Raw genomic sequence first — 19,514 nt, forward strand, 5'->3', positions numbered from 1 at the left:
TGACTGCCATGAAATGTATAACATGTCTGCTATGGAATCCCCTATCATACCTCCCCCAGACCCTAATTGTCAATGGATTGAACATATCTGCTAGATACAAATAAGACATTTTTATTGTAAATTCTTTATGGCGTTGTAATGCAGGCCGCTGGCATACTTATATGTGATGGTTTGTAAATAAATTATTTACATCCAGCAGCAAAGCTTTATCCCAAGGCATGACGTGCTATTGTGATGAAGGGTACCAAAAGCACGCCATACATTTATAGAGTATTTATGTGCACACGGAATACCATCTGTGTGTCAGCTGATGTCTGCATTGCTTCAGGTGTGCTGCAAACATGTGAACGATAGCTTGCTGTCATCCATGTATGTTATGATATGTACTTAACCCCTCCTATAGATGTATAACGTTTGGGCTTGCACCTTATTTATCACATAAATAATGGGAGAAAAAAAAAACCTCAGTTAAATACAACCAAACTTTATTTGTACTTTTATTTAATGCAATATTTCTCCCTGGGACAGATATGCTACGTGTACACTCCACACTTATAGGATCCTTGATTAACTCATCTGTAAGTGACGTATCTATGCGCCCACTCCTATTATGCAAATAACCCACTGGAGGGTGAAATGACACAAGGCCTAAAATGCTAAACTTGTCAAAACTGTATTATACCAGGTAGCTAGTTTATTTTCAGCAGAAGTAAATAATTGTCAAAAGTCACTTTTTGCATTCCTCATATATTGAATAGCACAAATATCTACTTACAGTAATAATCTAGTAGTCCTGGACTAACATTACTTGCGAACATGCCAGATTTCAAGTATGTATAATTTTTATATGTAAACTTAAAGCATATAGATTTTTTTGCAAGCTGAAAAAAAAATCTATAATTTACTAAACAAATATACCAGGAAAACAAACAGTGCTAGCGGTGATTTCAAAGCTTCCCTATCTGTCAGAGTGGGTTTCTATGGTTTCACGCCATGCATATTATCAAAATTGCTATTACTAATCTAAAGACACCTGAACCTTTGTCTTATCGATGCCACTGCTTTATAGACTGTGTCAAAACTGCACAAGTCCAGTGCAGACACTCCAGGTTAAGGCTCGGAACACGATACAGCATTTCTCATTCTAAATAGAACTTTCGACGCTGGATTTCCACTTACAAGGAGCTGATGTCGCTGGGGAGGCTCTTTGGGATTGAGGAAGATCCGACACAAATGACTGATTCTTTTGTACAGCTGCATGTGGACGGGCATCTCACAGATCGTTTAGGTTGCACAGCTTGCAGTGTACATCCGAGCAAAATTAAAAACAGAAGGGGTTTCTTAATGAGCGCCATGATCCCGAACCCCCAGACTGTGTATATGTGTGAGCACACAGGAATGGTGATGAGACAATCTCAGGATGGCTGTAGCTGGCATTGCATTTCTTATTCAGACTGCACCATACACTACTGCACTCTTCCCTGACATCAGCACTTTAGCAGCAGCTCCACACTTCTGCATTATTTTTTTTTTTCATCTTCTCCTTCCAATGAATAATTTATTAACCTCTCCATTCGGGTGAGTGTAAAAATAATCCCCTAAGCAGCAAAATGTTCTTATTCTGTTTCAACAAGCTCAATATTCCTCGAACATGAGGAGAGCAGATCAGGGGGTTGACCTTGCAGTAGCCAAAAAGAGATGTCTGTTTTGAACATGTGCAATGTTGCTCTGGGTAACAAGGCTTGACCTGGGAGCAGATTTTGGTTAGCTCTGAGGATGTATTACTTTTACACATAGATCACATTGCAGCGTACCTTTTAAAAAAAAAATTGGTAGGGAAAAAAAAAAAAAAAGGTGTTGTTTGGCCCATGCATTAGTTTCACAAAATAAATGTATCACCTAAGTATTTTTTTTTTAGTATTATTTTAAGAAACAATATTTAAGAAATAGTTATACATTTAAATTAAGCACCATACACTATAAAAGATCATATAAAAGCTAATAAAAATGTTTAATTAAATTTGAGGGGAAAAATTGGTTTCTTTTTTTTTTTTATACGGGTTTGTGTAATTTTTGAACAATAATTAAGATGTTTTTAGAACTTATTTAGAAAAAAATGGACAGAAAAACATAATTTTTCATATGGTCATTTAAAGTATATGCATCACTATTGTGGGTCTTTCGGCATTTTGGAAAGACCCCGAAGGTGGCATACCTGCTTATTGTGCAGTAGTTGGGGGTAAAGCTGAAGCGAGCTATGCTCAACTGGAATTCTTCCCCACGAGTTGTTCCATCATTCATCTGTCTTCCATCTACAGCTTCTGGTGCTTCATCTGCCAGTAGCCACATCAATATCGTACTCTCTCACATTAGCAAGCATGCAGCACAGAGGGCTATAGAAGATCTCTCCAGATCCTTCACAGACCTACTCTCACTACGCAACATGCTTCTTTCTCACAGCTGTTGCTAGCGATGACATTGAGAAAACTTGCTGGTGGAAGCTCTGCTTTTTCGTAAGTTTTGTCAGATGCAATGTGAGTATTTCACAATGATTTTATTTCCTGGAATACTCAAAAATGACAGAGCAACTTTAACGTGCCAATACTTTTTAATTTTTAATATGAAGTTAGCATTTCTTGAGCAGAGAAGGCTGTGAATAGTTGTCTTTATTAAAGCTGCTGGGTCATGGCACCATTTTAAACGGTTCGTTGGTCTAGGGGTATGATTCTCACTTAGGGTGCGAGAGGTCCTGGGTTTAAATCCCAGACAAGCCCAAGCATTCACATGTGCTTTCGTTTGTGAACTGGAGAACCATAATAGCTGCTTGTGCCAGGAGCACACATGTTCTAAACTCCCTACTGGAATTGTCTCTAAAACAAGTAATTGAGAAGCCAACTCGTAAGGTCACCATACTAGATACCAAATGGAGATTTGGCATCAGACATTACTGTAGGTGAAAGTTTAGGATCCAGTGATCATCGGTCAGTGTCGTTTAATATAAGAACAGTGATTGAGTCACACCATACCAAAACAAAAGTTTTAGACTTTAGAAAAACAGACTTTTATAAAATTAGAATATGTGTAAAGGAGTCATTATCAAACTGGAGCAGTTTAAATGGAGCCCAAGAGAAATGGGATTATTTCAAAGTTGCACTGCTGAAGGCAACAGAAAATTGCATTAGGCTTGTCAGTGAAAGCAAAAAATTAAAGAAACCACTGTGGTACGCCACAGAAGAGGCCAAGATAGTAAAAAACTAAAAGTTAGTATTTAGTTATTATAAAAAAAAAAAACAGAGTAAGGAAGATAGACAGATCTATAAAATTAGGCAGAAAGAGGCTAAGCAAGTTACAAGAGCTTCCAAATCACACACAGAAGAGAAAATAGCACAGTCAGTAAAAGAAAGGGGGGACAAAACATTATTTTAGATGCATAAATGAGAAAAGTAAAGTAAAACAAGGATAAATTAGATTAAAAACAAAAGAAGGTAGGTATGTAGAAAAGGATAAAGGTCTAGCTGAATGCCTCAGTTAATATTTTTGTTCAGTATTTACAGATAAAAATGAAGTAAAGGGACCCTTGGAAAAAGGACAAATTAGTCAGTTGTTACATGTGAGTTTACAGAGGAAGATGTTCTATTTCAACTGTCAAAAGTAAAAACAAATAAGTAGATGGGGCCTGGTGGAATACACCCAAAGTTATTTAAATAGTTTAGTGGTGTACTAGCACAACCATTAACAGATTTATTTAACCAATCATTGTTAAGAGTAGTAGTCCCAGAAGATTGTGAATTAGCAAATGTTGTTCCCATTGCCAAGAAAGGTAGAAGGGAGGAGTCGGGTAAATATAGGCCAGTAAGCCTTACTTCAGTAGTGGTTAAAGCAATGGAAACCATGTTAAAGGATAGGATTGTTGAACATCTAAAATCACATTGATTTCAAGATCAGAGACAACATGGGTTTACTTCAGGGAGATCATGTCAAACTAATCTTATACATTTTTTTGATTGGGTAACTAAAATAATAGATCAGGGTGGTGCAGTAGACATTGCTTACCTAGATTTCAGTAAGGTTTTTGGACACTGTTGCACATAGAAGGCTTATCAATAAACTGCAATCTTTAAATTTGGATTCCAATATTGTTGAATGGGTAAGGCAGTGGCTGAGTGGCAGGCAACATAGGGTTGTAGTCAATGGAGTATATTTGAAGCACGGGCTTGTCACCAGTGGGGTACCTCGGGGATCTGTACTTGGTAGAATTTTTATTAGTGATATTGCAGAAGATCTTGATGGTAAGGTATGTCTTTTTTGCTGATGATACAAAGATATGTAACAGGGTTGATGTTCCAGGAGGGATAAGCAAAATGGCAAATGATTTAGGTAAATTAGAAAAATGGTCAGAGCTCTGGCAACTGACATTTAATGTGGATAAGTGCAAGATAATGCATCTTGGACGTAAAAACCCAAGGGCAGAGTATAGAATATTTGATACAGTCATAACCTCAACATCTGAGGAAAGAGATTTAGGGGTAATAATTTCAGATTACTTAAAAGTAGGAAGACAGTGTAATAGAGCAGCAGAAAATGCTTGCAGAATGCTTGGTTGCATAGGGAGAGGAATTAGCAGTAGAAAGAGGGAAGTGTCAGGACCCCGCGGGCGTCTGCGAGGGGAGGCTGCACTCCGCTCGCGGCACTCACCCTCCAGCCGTCCACGGTCCACTCCTCCTCGTGCGCTTGGCGAGCGGCATCCTCCCAGCCTCGGATGCCGCCCGCGTCTTCCTCTACGTCCCCCAGCAGCAGCATGCATGACGCTGCACGCTGGGAGACCGCCCAATTTATTACACGCTGGGGTCAGCCATCTGACCCGGCGTTAAAGGCACATTGCCTCAATCACAGTGGGAGGTCTAGATACCTCCCATGTGTGATTGTTAATTCTGATTGGAAATTATCCAATCAGAATTAACCTTATGGTTTAAATACTTACCTTTCCTGTTCCTCCCTGCCCTGTTGTGGTCTTTGCTTGCTAGTATTGCTACTGAACTTGTGTTTCTGGTTACGTACTCTATGGCTGGTTTATCTGACTTTGTGACTTTCTCCTACCCTTTGACCTCGGCTTGTTTCTCGTTATTCTGTCTTCTGGTTCCCCTTACTCGGCTTGTCTCCTGACTATTCTTTGTGTGCTTAGCCCGGCCACGCTAAGGTCCAGTACAGCACCTTTTATGTGTGTGTGTTAGCAATATTAAGGTTTCCCCGAATCATGACAGGAAGTGCTCGTGCCATTGTACAGAGCAATGGTGAGGCCTCACTTGGAGTATTGTTCCCAGTATTGGAGATCGTATCTCCAGAAGGATATTGATACTTTGGAGAGAGTCCAGTGAAGGGCTACAAAACTCGTTCATGTATTACAGGATAAAACTTACAAGGAAAGGTTAAAGGATCTTAACATGTACAGCTTGCAGAACAAATGAGACGGGGGATATGGTACAAACATTTAAATACATAAAGGGAGTCAAAACAGTTAAAGAGGAAACTATATTTAAAAGAAGAAAAACTACCACAAGAAGAGGACATATACTTAAATTAGTGGGGGAAAGGTTTAAAAATAATATCAGGAAGTATTACTTTACTGAGAGGGTAGTGGATGCATGGAATAGCCTTCCAGCTGAAGTGGTAGAGGTTAACACAGTAAAGGAGTTTAAGCATGCGTGTGATAGGCATAAGGCTATCCTAACTATAAGATAAGGACAGGGACTAATGAAAGTATTTTGAAATATTGGGCAGACTAGATGGGCCAAATGGTTCTTATCTGCCGTCACATTCTATGTTTAACCTTTTGATCTTTTGTTAAACAAAAATACACAAAAATATTCTGCTCTCGTGAATATTAAACAATTGCAAACACAACACAGGTTTATTAAAAAAAAATATTTGTTAAATATATGTGTGGTACAATTATTGACACCTCTGAATTCATATGAGAAAAATCTATTTCAAATATATTCCCATTGATATTTTACATTTTTAAGTACAGCTGGGTGACTAGGAACAGGAAATCGGTTAACCATGACTTCCTGTTTCACAGGGGTAAAATATGAGGCAACACATAGGCCAAATTACCTTAGTCATATATCACAATGGGTAAGACCAAAAGGTTGTTGAGCTTCACAAAATTGGAAGTGACTATAAGAAAATGTCAAGAGCATTAAGCATGCCCAATTCCACTATCCAGGCAATAATTAAGAAGTTCCAGTCCATTGGAAATTTTATGAATCAACCTGTAAGTTGACGTGTGTCTATGTAGTGTCAACGCACTGTGAAGTGAAGAGAATGGATCAAGTGGCCAAAAAATTTCCAAGGATCACAGCTGGAGAATTGTAGACGTTAGTTGCATCTTCGGGTCAGAAAGTCTCCAAAACTACAATCCGATGTCACCTACATCAACCCAATTGTTTGCCAGAGTTTGAAGTACTCTCATCCAAAAACAAGCTCAGGTGTCTTCTGTTTGCCAGACACTACTGGAACTTCATATGGGATTGCGTTCTATCGTCAGATGAAACCAGAGTACAGTTTTTGGGCAATAAATACCACAGGTGGATTTGGTGCACCCAGAGAGGAAGCCATATCGAAAATTACCTCATGCCCATGGTTAAATATGGTGATGCTCTTCAATGTTTTGGGGTTGTTTTTATGACAGAGAACCTGGATATTTTATAGGATAAATGGCATCATAGGCGTTATCAAATATCAACAGATATTAAATGAACACCTGCCAGCAAGCTAAAAATGGGCCAGGGTTGGATCTTCCAGCAGGACAATGATCCAAAACAATCACAATTAAAAAAAAACAAAAATGGTTTACTGACCACAATATTAAGGTCCTGCCATGGTCATCCCACTCCTCTGACTTGAACCCCATAACAAAACCTGTGGGGTCAACCAAAGAGGAGAGTCCACCAATGTCAACTTTAAAATGGACCATGGAGCAATGGTAAAAGGTTGCCCGGTCTGATGAATACTGATTTCTTTTAGATCACGAGGATGGCCAGGTGCATGTTTATCATTTACCTGGCATGAGATGATCGGCAGAGGCAGTGTTATGCTCTGGGCAATGTTCTGCTAGGAAACCTTGGGTCCTGGCATTCATGTAGATGTTACTTTCATACGTGGTACCTACCTAGAGATTGTTGCAGACAATGCACACCCCTTCATGTCAATGGTGTTCCCTGAAGGCAGTGCCCTTTTCAGCAGGATAATGCACCCTGCCACGTTACAAAAATTATTCAGGAATGGTTTGAGGAGCATTACAAAGAGTTGAAGGTGTTGCCTTGATCTCCAAATTATCCAGATCTCAACCTGATTGAGCATCTGTGGGATATGCTGGCACAACAAATCCGATCCATGGAGCCCCCACCTCGCAACTTGCAGAACGAAAAGGATCTGCTGCGAATGTCAAGGTGTCAGGTACCACAGGACACGTTCAGAGATCTTGTGGAATCCATGCCTCAATGCATCAGAACTGTTTTGACCGCACGAGGCGCCTATATTAGGCAGGTGGTTTTAATGTTATGGCTGATCAGCATATAAATTACAATTTTCTTTTTTGTACTTTTGCAGTTAATGGGGATCATTAGTAGACCAGCAAAATCACTAGAATTAGAAGTACACACTTATCATTAATCCTGATTCATTCGATAATTTTAAAAGTGTATTCAAAAATATTAAATCAAGGCCTACATTTGAACAGATTTGTATGCATCATGTCTACAGCAGTAGAGCGGTTTGGCTCGGTGGCTTGCTAAGGTGACAGAAGCTCTCATGCCATGGCCTTTTGGAGAGTCAAGGTCAGCCTCTTGCCCACAGACTATGGAAGTGCTATAATCACAAGCCCCTGAAAGCGGCCTGCGATGATAGCAATTGAAAACCAAACTATTCATTGTTACTTGATACAATCTGCAGCTCCCTCTGCTGGCTAAATGGAAGTGTGGGTATTTATATAATGCTGGTATGCAAATTAGGGCAACCAAATACGTGGTTCAATGCATATTTTGTTGCTTTTTATTGTGTTTGAATAAGTTATTTGTATTATATAGTTCATGTATTAAACATAATTGCTCATTTGTTAATGTTCTTTATATTTGTATTTGAATGTTTGTCACCACATGCTTAAGGACTAGTTCTGTCCAAAATAAAGAATGGTATGTTAGTTCCTCTTGGAACTTTGTGTCCTATTTGGATTTTTAGGGATCCCAGTAACAGAGTCTTCGAGCCTGTTGGCTGGCTGCATGACCGCTCTAACCCAGGACAAATATAAAAAGAGAGCTTGGCCTGAGCAGAGCCATCTTTGCAGCTTATTTACCCCAGGGCAAAGCAGTGCACTGGGGCCTGTGTACACAACCTCTCACAGGAATAAAAATTAAGATTATCGATAAAATTAAGCTTATATTCATAGCTACCACCAGAAATACAATACATACACACAGACAGCTGAACATATTCAAAGACTGCTGAATACACACATGCACACACAAACTACTGAGTACACACACACAGATGGCTGAACAGACACACACAGGCTGCTGAATACACACACACATGCTGCTGAATACAGCACACAAACTGCTAAATACACGCACACATAGTGCTAAATACACACACACACATACTGCTAAATACACACAGACTGCTGAACACACACACAGACTTCTGAATACATACACAGACTGCTAAATACCCATAGAATACTGCTGAATACAAATAAACAGACTACAGTCAGCCGTGCAGTGTGTGTGAGGGGTGCTGTTTGTGTGTGAGGGGTGCAGTGTATGAGGGGTGTTGCAGTATGCGTGGTAAACTGTGTGATGTGTGTGTGTGTGAGGGGTGCTGTGTGTGTGTTTGGAAGAGGGAGTTGTGTGTGTGTGTGTGTGTGTGTGAAGGGTTGTATTGTGTGTGTAAGGGTGTGTATATGTGTGCATGAGAGTTGGTGTGTGTGTGTTGCTGTGTGTGCGTGAGGGGTGCTGTGTGTGTGGGAGAGATACATAGGGAAAAGGGTGCAAATGTAAATATATTGTATTATTTTCATTTTAGAAAATAAATAAATAAATAAATAAATAACAGCTTTATGTCCCCCTTTTTCTTACCTTTGGTAAAGGAGAGGGGGACATTTCAATCCCTGGTGGTCCGGTAGTAGCAGTGATCTTTAGCCTGCAGCTCCTCCGGCTGCAGGCAGACTTTACTTCTCCGACGAGCTGAGCACTAGGTAATGGTAATGGCCATGGTAATGTGCGACAATGCTCCAACCTGCCTGCTCGCGGGAGGAACAATCTGCTGGCTGCCTCCCAGGTCCCTTAATTGAGCATCTTGTAAAACAGGGCATAGTATGAACTTAGAGAGCAATGTTGTTTTAAAGGGAAATTACTGGGTAAAAATTACTACCTATTTAAATGCAATATAAAGATAAAAATACAAAATAAGTAGAAACATTATTAAAAAGAAACTACCTCAGCATGGTTCTCTAAATGCAAAACTTGAATAAAATTGACAAAGCCAGCCGAAAATAACATGTCTGACTGAATGATTGACAGCAGTTAGAAGTGGAGTTTCACCCTAGTCAAATTATTTTTTATATATTTTATACCTGTAAGAGTTTCAAGCTGACATGCTGCATAGACTGTGTTTTTTCACCATAACTACTTAAAAAGGGCCATTCTAAGCACCATCCATCCTTCGCTTAATAAAGTAGTTTTGGTGTTCAGGCATTGCCCCTGAAGTCTAACTGCTCAGTTCTCTGCCATTTATAAATATCAATGCAGCTTTAGCTTCCCATGGTTGAGACTCGCTCAGTCTCCGTACACACTTCCTGAAAAAGAGTCTTATTTTATTAGCTTTTTATTGTACCTTGTGTTTAATTTGGAAGTTCTTATCTCCTGCTCTGTTAATTGAATGCTAGAGCTTAGTCTGTTTGTGGTCACTTTAGCTGCATACTATTAATTACAGTCAGTTTTCATTCAGCTTAGTGTGATGAAGATCGCTAGGAGCACAGAGCATCCTTTGTGCCTTTTATCTTAGAATGGACCGGTAACACATGCCCCAGCCCGGTTTCTTGGTGAGATGCAGGAGGGATGTCCCATACAATGAATACTAGACCTTAGCTAAGTATCTTTCAGCAGACACTGATTACATATTGACAAACAATACGGTTTGCAGCAGTTAAACAACTTATAATCAGTAATAATATAGATAGCCATTTAGTGACTATAAGCATAGAAATTAACCTATAGCCATTAACCCCTTAAGGACACATGACATGTGTGACATGTCATGATTCCCTTTTATTCCAGAAGTTTGGTCCTTAAGGGGTTAAACCTTTGTATTTATAAAGTACAACGAAAGTAATTTTCATGTTTAATAAAAATGTGCCATAAAACATAACTTGTGACAGCTATCAACCAATGTTGATATGCAAATTAATTTCCAAAATCCTTGAAAACTGTCTTACATTTCATTTACTTCTTCAATGGCTGTAGAGGAAGATTTCAGCTGGCACTAATTGCTACAAACTTACTTGTACCAGGAGGCTGCGCTGCTCCCCTCTTCGGGCCACTTAACCCGAATGCTTTGTACAGACACGCTGCTACCCTTCTGAGGTCCCACGGACCGAAGGCTCCATGTGGCAGCTCGACCTGAACAGGGAATAGAGTATACTTACCATTCGGCCCCATAAACTGCTCCCTCTGCTGGTTCACATGGGACAAAATCCATGCATCTGTTTCTTCCCTGTAATAGTAAGGATACTGTCCGCCATATTGGCGCATCTTTTTATGTATTTAAATCGAGTGACATCACGCCTGCCCTTAAAGTGACCTCTTGACATATTCTATCAATTTGGAGTAGCAGAGATGACATGGACCAATCAGACAGTGTGCTGTCCTATATAATGTTAATTTGGGTCTTTGTTCCTTGCCCTATTGTGGTTTCTGCCTTGATACTCATTGGTGCTTATAGTAAGTATCTCTTGTGATATTGACTTTGGCTTGTATTTGACTTTGTGTAGTTCTGGTATCTTGACCCGGCTTGTTTCTGATCTTGAATATTTCTAGTATCCTGACCCGGCTTCTTATTCCGTTTATCCGTATTTCTATATCTCTGATCCTGGATATTCCTGACTATTTCTTTATCTTTATTAATGTAAAATCTGACCACTCTAAGGCACAGTAATATGTCATTCTGGTACCTCTGTTTGTGGGATTCGCCATTCCTGTAAGTTGACACTAATAGGATGGGACATGGGAGATAGTCATAGAAGTTACTGCCCATAGCATCTGTGCCGAACTGAGCCTCGTCACGTGTTCTTGGAGGGGCCTGCTGGCCAGCCTCTTACCAAAAAACTATAGGCCCTTTAAAAAACTATGTGAAAAGACTTGGTTCATGGGATTTTTTATTTGGTTCGGAAGCCGAACAGCCGAACATACTGGAGACCACCCTGGAGCTTGTTAAGCCCAATTGCTACTTTGTAGCAATTTCCACCGCAGTGTTCTAAGTGTTCGTCTGGGTGGCCGCAATTCCTATGTACAACCACGAGATGGCTGCCATCTTGTTTGCCTGAAATCAGGCAGCGGTGTATGGGCATAAATCTTATGGAACTAAAAACGGACACAGAACCTCCCGAATACCGATGGACTTCCAGCATTGCCTGCATTCGGTTCCACAACACTTAGAAAAGCGCTGTTCGGTGGAAACGTTCCAATGAACAAGGGGATCACGTTCCAGGGTAAGACTATTGACTCTGTTCGTTGTTTGTTTGTTTTTAAACTACCAAACAAGACCTATCTCAAGCCCTGATTCTCTGGAACTGTTTTGGGCACGGGACCAAGTGAGCGGGCAGCTTAAAATTAAGACTTCCAGGAAATTCCTGAACCTCTGAACTGATCTGGGTGATTTTTGGTTATGTTGGTCACCCAGATCAAGGCGATCAGGGGATGTAACTTTTGTGGGGATTTTGTGTGTTTTAAGGTACTTTTGGGGTGTTTGTTTCAATGTGCAATTCGTTTCGGTCCGAATATGAATTCAGACGAATTTCAGGAAATTCGGACATTCGGGTACTTCCAAGTGTCCGAATTGCCGAAGTGCCGAATTGCTGAAGTGCTGATGTCCCGAAGTTCCGAATTTCCGAAGTGTCAAAGTGCCGAAGTGCCAAAGCACAGTATTGCCTAAGTACTAATATACTTACCCAGCAAAAGAAGAAGAATGTTACATTGTTTACAATTTTAAATAAAAAGTATACAAACATTGCCAGGATTCAGCTGTAAGCATTTGCAACACTTACAACAATCAAGTAACATACATTCATATAAAAGCTAGGATACATAAATATGAGTGCATGTTTCTTATCTTGTAATCCTATTTATCTGTGACATTTAAAACACCTTATTGTAAGGGTGACATTTTAAATGTATGCCCAGTGTCCGCCTCACAACATGTTTTTTTTCCATGCACACAGCTCTTTACATTGGCAGGACCTACATAATATTTACGGAGTCGTGGCATAAAGAGATAAAAAGTAAATTAAAATGTGTAGCGGAGCCCTAGTCCTAGCAGGGTCTCTCCTCTGCTGGTTACACCAAAGTACAGTCAGGAACAAGTAAAATAACCCAAGGATTTCCCACCTCATCCCCAGCAATTGGTCGTCACACAGCTCTGGGTGTATAACTGAAATTTATTGGCACATACACGACTTTTATGCCCAGTCCCATGCAAGGGGTTTCACATACAATAATGCAGGGTTTTCAATTCCAGGATCATCTGTGTCTGAGAAATAATTGCCTGAGAAAACTCCTCTAATTTAATTATCCCCCAGGTACAGAAAATCCAACAAAATATCCTGTACCCCAAAAGTACCTCAACCATACCCCAGAACCCCACAAAAAGTACATTTCCCGATAGCCCCAATCTGAGTGTCCAACATATCCAAGAATCACTCTGATTGGTCGGCAGAACAGGAATGGCACCGTGATAAAGTTTTGACCGGCCAGACACGAGGCGCTAACCCAAAACAGTTCCAGGGAAATTGGTGCTCTGGCCTGTCTCCGTTCGTGGGGTTCTTGTGCGAACACCATACAAGGGATACAAATGCTCCCCCTGTTTGGTAGTTCATATCTACCGAACGTCGTTTGTGTTGGTGGTCGGGAACTGGGACGGGCAGCGGTCTAAGGTTTACCGGCGTTCACGCGAGTGCCTAGCCAAAAGAGTTCCAGGCACTCGACGACCAAGTACCACTGCCCACGTTCGGGAGACATGATGGCCACCATGCTCTCTGCCACATGTTCAGTTATATAAACTGGCGGCCACCCAATGGAAGCCCTTATTAATTGTTTCCCTTGTGGTTTCGCACTTAAGTGGTTGGTGTCAACGTTCTAATGGGGTGCAGGGGTGGTCCTCATTCTGGAGACGGAGGGATGCCATTCGTATGAAGTCTCCCAAACGGCCAAAAGAGGAACCACACAAAACAACAGGGGTAAAAAACACACAAAAGGTATACGTTCTGTTACAGAGGATACGGACAGCCTCAAAAGGGGAATAAAAAGTATCTGGCAAGTGTCTATTCTGCTACAAAGTGTAATCTTTATTGCATATCACGTAGCAGAATACAATGTTAGTTGTACATCCAAGATATGTACAGAAGGCACACAAAGGAAATAAATCAGTAAATGCTGGATGAATGGTAGTTTAAGTTATTAAAATGTTAAATTGAGCAGAGAGCTAAGGGCTCTGGATATTTTGATGGTTTGCCTTTATTAAAAAAATCTTCTTTGAATTTTGCAATTCGGAACCCCAAGTTATGGTTTATTTTGGATATACTTCTCAGAGCTGTAATGTATTCACAAATAATGTACAGTATTATTTTTCTTATGTATCTGGTGTCTGTCTGTGTTGGAACAATCGGTCAGGCTGGATTCCTGGAGTGAATTAGTGCTATGTTGCTTTATCTCCTATACTTTAGATAAGTGACTAATGGGCCTATATGGAAATGCAGTTCATTCCTCCCCATGAACCCAATACAGCTATTAATGCTTCTTAGCTTGTTAATAAACCGCTTACATTATTATTGATAATCCATTTTGTTCTCATGCTCAGTTACAGATAATTGACTATTTATATATTTAAACTCCTGCCTTCTGTATGTTTGCAATAAAAATAGCAGTTAACGCAATGCGATCATTTCATCTCCACCTTAGAGTGGCTATGTCCGGTTTTATTTTATTCTATCATAAATGTATCAGTGGCAGCTGCATTATACGGACAAACGTATTTGGACACAACTCTTAATTATTGAATGCAGGTTTTTCAATCAGACCCATTGACACAGGTGTAAAAAAATCGAGTACCCAGTCATGCATTCGGCATTTAAAAAAATATGTTAAAAAATGGGTCGTTCCGGCTCTTCTTGTCCATCCAACATCAGTGCTCTACTGGATGAATGGGCGAAAAGGTCCACAGAAAAGCTCCAAAATCTTGTGGAAAGCCTTCCCAGAAGAGTGGAAGCTGTTATAGCTGCAAAGAAAGGACCAATTATTGTCTATGTATTTACTCTATGTATATTGTTGTCTATATATTTAGTGTGATGTCATAAAAGTCCCTGTTGGTGTAATGGTCAGGTGACCAAATACTTATGTCCATATAGGAGCAGCCTGAGGTGACATTATTTTACATTAATTATTAGCAGTTGCCACTATTAATTTAGCTCTTATGTGCCGCCCATGTGTATCTTCTGATGTTGCCATGACATTAGGAACCCACACTGCATGGTGGCAGTCAAATCTTGTATTATAGGGCAGTAACTTTGCAGCGGTTGGGCAATTGTGATTGTGTGGGGCTGTGTGGAGTTGGTTGAGTGTGATTTTGTATGTGGCTAGCTAAATATGATTGCGTGAGAGGGTGTGATATATTTTTAAAGAGCACTAAATTAAAACTCATGCGTTCTGCAGGCACAATGAATAGGGGGAATGTAACACTTTAATATAATACACATATATTAATAATACATGCATGTATATGTATACTGTGTGACAGTAGTCACCATTACTAGGATCACATGAACTCTGCCCTTTGCTCTGACAATATTTTATTAACAGTTGACCTCCATTATCTCTAGAGTTGCTCCACCTTGGGCTGGGGTTATGTAGGACTGGGTATGCTGTGACGAGTTATTAAACTGTGGGTTTTTGTCTGACACCTCATGTGGTCCCCCAGCTGCTTATTACGTCTAAGTTGCCCTGTAACCATTGTAGGGGCAGGCAGGGCTGTTTTTAACATTGATTGGACCGTGAGCAAGCATTTGTGTGGGCCACTTGGATCCTGTCCCCCTCCCCTTCCCCCCGCCACACTTCCACCCCCTGGCATGAAATCACACCCTCCACCCCAACACAGTGGCAGAACTAATGTAGAGAGGGCCCTGGTGCAAGAATCTTTTTTGTGCCTCCCCTCTAGCTCAAGAGTGAAGAAAAGATAGACCTCATCTGTCATACAACTCCCACGATGCTATGTCAGCTGGGGATCTACAATTTAGCCATTCTTGCAGGGCTGTATTTGAGAGCAATGTTTGTGAATTTGAATGTGAGCATGTTTTTGTATACAGTATGTGTGTTCATGTATGGTGTAGTATTGGTGTTTGAGTGCAGGGGTGTGTTTGTATATACTTTTTGATTTTGAATTCAGGGTTGTGTTTGTATGTAGTGTTTGTTTTTGCAGGGGTGTGCTTTCATGTTGTTTTTGATTGCTGGGATGTATGCACATTCATTCTATACATACACGGATATACATAAACATTTGATAAACACAAACACACTGGCTTATACACACTAGCACATAGACACACAGACACATGCATACACACACACACTCAGATACACACACACACTGGTGCACACACACACACACACACACACACACACACATACACAGATAAAAACACTGGAACATCCACACACAGAGAAACACACTTACACACACTGACACAGATATGTACACACACTCAGATATATATAGACACACAGGTACACATACACATAGGTACACATGCAGGGGTGTATTTGTGTACAGTTTTGGTGTAGGAATGCTGGCATGTATACATTTCTACAAACACAGATGCACACTTACACAAACACTGAGATACACACAGGAACACAGATACACATACAGCGGTGTATTTGTGTGCAGTGTTAGTGTTGCAATGCCGGGGTGTATTTGTGTGCAGTATTAGTGTTGGAATGTAGTAGTGTATTTGAATGCAGTGTTGGCACTGGAATGATGAGATGTATGCATTGCTATATGTATAGATACACACATAAACACACTGTGACACACATATACACACACAGGTACACATTCACACAAATACACATACACACAGGTAAACATAATCACTGACACACAGATACACATATACTGACACGAACACAGCCAGTTACACACACACAGTCAAATACACACACTGACACCAGCCAGATACACACACAGCCAGATTCACACACTGACACAAACCCAGCCAGATACACACACACAGTCAAATACACACACTAACACATAAATGCAGCCAGATACACACACTGACATACACACAGCCAGATACACACACTGATACACACACTGACACACACACACAGCCAGATACACACACTGACACACACAGCCAGGTACACACACTGACTCAGACCCAGGTACACACAAATATCAATTTACATAGTTTAGCCACTCTCCTGTCTCCTTACCTTTACAGAAGGGTGGCTTCCCTGGGGTCCAGTGGGAGCTGAATGGCCAAGGTTGATGGGAGTCTGAGGAACCTGATTCCCTCAGTCCCTCTCCTCCTCCTCCATGTGTGCCTCCTCCTCCCCACGTGGCGCTCTGTTACTTGGGAGGAAGTGATCTGACCTCACTTCCTCCCAGCAGGCAGAGAAACAGGGGCCCTGTCCAGAGCAATCTTAAAGGGCCAGGGGCCCCTGATTGTTTCATCTGCCACAGACCACCGAGAAATTTCTCAGTATCCAGGTGGACTGTCTGGTCCTGGTTGCAGGCAAGGAGCCCACGAGCAGCTGCTTTGGGCTACCCAGAAGTAACTGGGCCCTGGGCTGCTGCCCCGTTTGCCCAGCATTAAAGACTGGTGTTGGGGAAAACAACTGGGTGCAGGGTTTGTAATATTTTAATGTTTGTTTGTTACATTTCTTGTGTACTTGTGAACTCAACTAGGTGGAACACCTTTCAAGTATTCCAGTATCATAGTTTTTGGACCTGACCTCTAACTGCACTGTTTGGTAGTGGGAACTTTTCAGAAAAGAGCTAGACTGGCAGGAGGTGGGTGCACAGTGCTCCCTTCTGACAGTCACTCAGTGTACCGTGGCCGAGCGGAGCTCTGCGCACCGTGGTACAGGAACTTCTGTTTCCTGTACCCGGCCAGACTGAAAGGAAGTGCTCACTGAGAGAGCACATCTTGTTAAAAAAATGTCTCAGAAGACAATTCCCCACAGTTGTTAGGGCCTCTAGAAGTACAAAGAATAAAGGGGGGTGGGGTGGGGGGGGGGGTGGCTATCTCTTCTCAAGGTCCTTGCAAATTGATATAAAACATCAAGATCAAGATCCTGCAGGAAGATTTTTAATACTAGTATGTACTATCAACGGTGAAATGTTTACCCTGATAAATGTCTATCTTCCCAATATTATTCCCTTAAGTATTCTAAGTTTTATTCTTATCAGAGCTGAAAAAGTTGCCATGGGTACACGAATAATAGCTGGTGATTTTAATTGTGTAGTGGATGTGGAACTCGATAAATCTACTACTAAAAATAAAAAAAAATAAAAAAACGTAGATAAAAGATGCATTAAACATTCAAAAACATTTAATAAGCTGTTGAAAAAGAATGCACTATTTGATAGTTGGCGTGTTCAGAATCCTTATTTAAGAGATTATTCCTTTTATTCGTGGCCCCGTGATTCTCAATCAAGAATTGATTTATTTCTTGGGAATCAGAATTAATTAGAGAAAGTCAAGAAAATACAAATAAGGCCTTTGATCTGGTCTGACCATGACATTGTTATAATGGAAATAAAAGAGAATAAAAAGAGGCATCCCAAAACAACATGGAGATTAGATGAAACAAATAAAGAGAATAGAGAGTTATTATTATTATTATTATTATTATTATTATTATTATTATTATTATTGCCATTTATATAGCGCCAACAGATTTCGTAGCGCTTTACAATATTGAGAATATGTCAAAATGTTTTTTCAATGAGAACCAATCCACAGAGGTTAAAGACGTTATAATTTGGTGCACGTATAAGGCGGTTATTAGAAGACATTGTATTAAATTAATGAAAATCAAAAAAAAAAGTTTATCAGAGCTGTACATCTAATTATATAAAATATCTAACGATCTAAAGATAGATTGTAATAAAGAAAATCATCTTAAATTAATGAAAATGAAAAATAAAATAAAAATTACAACTATAGAAAGAATAGACAATAATATGCTCAAGATGAAAGCAATGTATTATTATAGAAATAAAAGAGCAGATCGGATATTAACCAACCAGTTGGAAATAAAAAAGGTCAAATAGGCGACCTTCCCCTACTTCCCATGACAATGCTTCTTCACCACACATCCGTCCCCACACAGAAATACAAACACCACTGACTATCCATTTGCTGAATGCCGCAAAAGCGCTGATACCCCTGCACTGGAACAGTGCATCGACACCCACCTTTAGTCAATGGGTGGATAAAGTAGAAACAATTTACGATATGGAGATACTGACTGCCTCCCTGCAGGGACGCTCGGACAAATGCGCTCTACAGTGGTACCCGTGGAGACTCTACATATCTACGGGAAGGGCTTAGGAGCGGAGGAGTGCACCGGGCTCGGGTGGTTGGGACCACCGTGTGCTGCTGGATCACGAGACTGGCACACGCCCGGGGGGACCTCACCCGGGCAGCAGGCCCATGTCCGCACCGATACCTACCCTGCCCTACCCCCTCTGTCCCCACTCCCTCTCCCCCCACCTCCCACTGGACACCCCCTTCACCCTAATATACCAGATGAGTGACTGAAACAACCCAGACCGAATGGGAAACCACCCAGGGAGACTGACACGACCGCAGCAGGATACGTGAGAGTTCCTACCTCCCACTGACAGGACTGGTCCTGGCACCTGTCGGGCGGATAGGTTCACAACACTGGAGCAGAAGGGCGACGACACAGGAGGGATAATTATCCGCTCGCTCTTTGACATATCGTAAGCGAACAATAGGAAGATAGTGCTAGCTCAAATACAAAACCGGTTCCTTATACTGGAAACTTAATCGCATGCTCAGATAGACAGAATCAGACTATGCAATAAAGTATAGGGTTATGCTTTTATAGATGTACTGCGCTATGTTTGATGATAGCTGAAACTCGCATGTTAGAACCATAACCTACGAGGTGCTAATACCGAGCTCTATGTAAAGAGTCTGTTTATGTATTAGC

General features: G+C 40.8%; 1 protein-coding gene across 2 annotated transcripts in view; it reads right to left on the minus strand.

Moving 5' to 3' along the window:
• Positions 1 to 1,507, minus strand: part of LGI2 (leucine rich repeat LGI family member 2) — a 55,128-nt gene extending 53,621 nt beyond the window's left edge. For both annotated transcript variants that reach the window (XM_063459899.1, XM_063459898.1), the window contains exon 1: positions 1,180 to 1,507. In XM_063459899.1, the coding sequence (XP_063315969.1) occupies positions 1,180 to 1,355 (176 nt within the window). In that variant the 5' untranslated portion in view covers positions 1,356 to 1,507. The remainder of the gene's footprint in view (positions 1 to 1,179) is intronic.
• Positions 1,508 to 19,514: the final 18,007 nt, after the last annotated feature.

This window comes from Pelobates fuscus, chromosome 6 (assembly GCF_036172605.1).
Source record: "Pelobates fuscus isolate aPelFus1 chromosome 6, aPelFus1.pri, whole genome shotgun sequence".
Classification (NCBI taxonomy): Eukaryota; Metazoa; Chordata; class Amphibia; order Anura; family Pelobatidae; genus Pelobates; species Pelobates fuscus.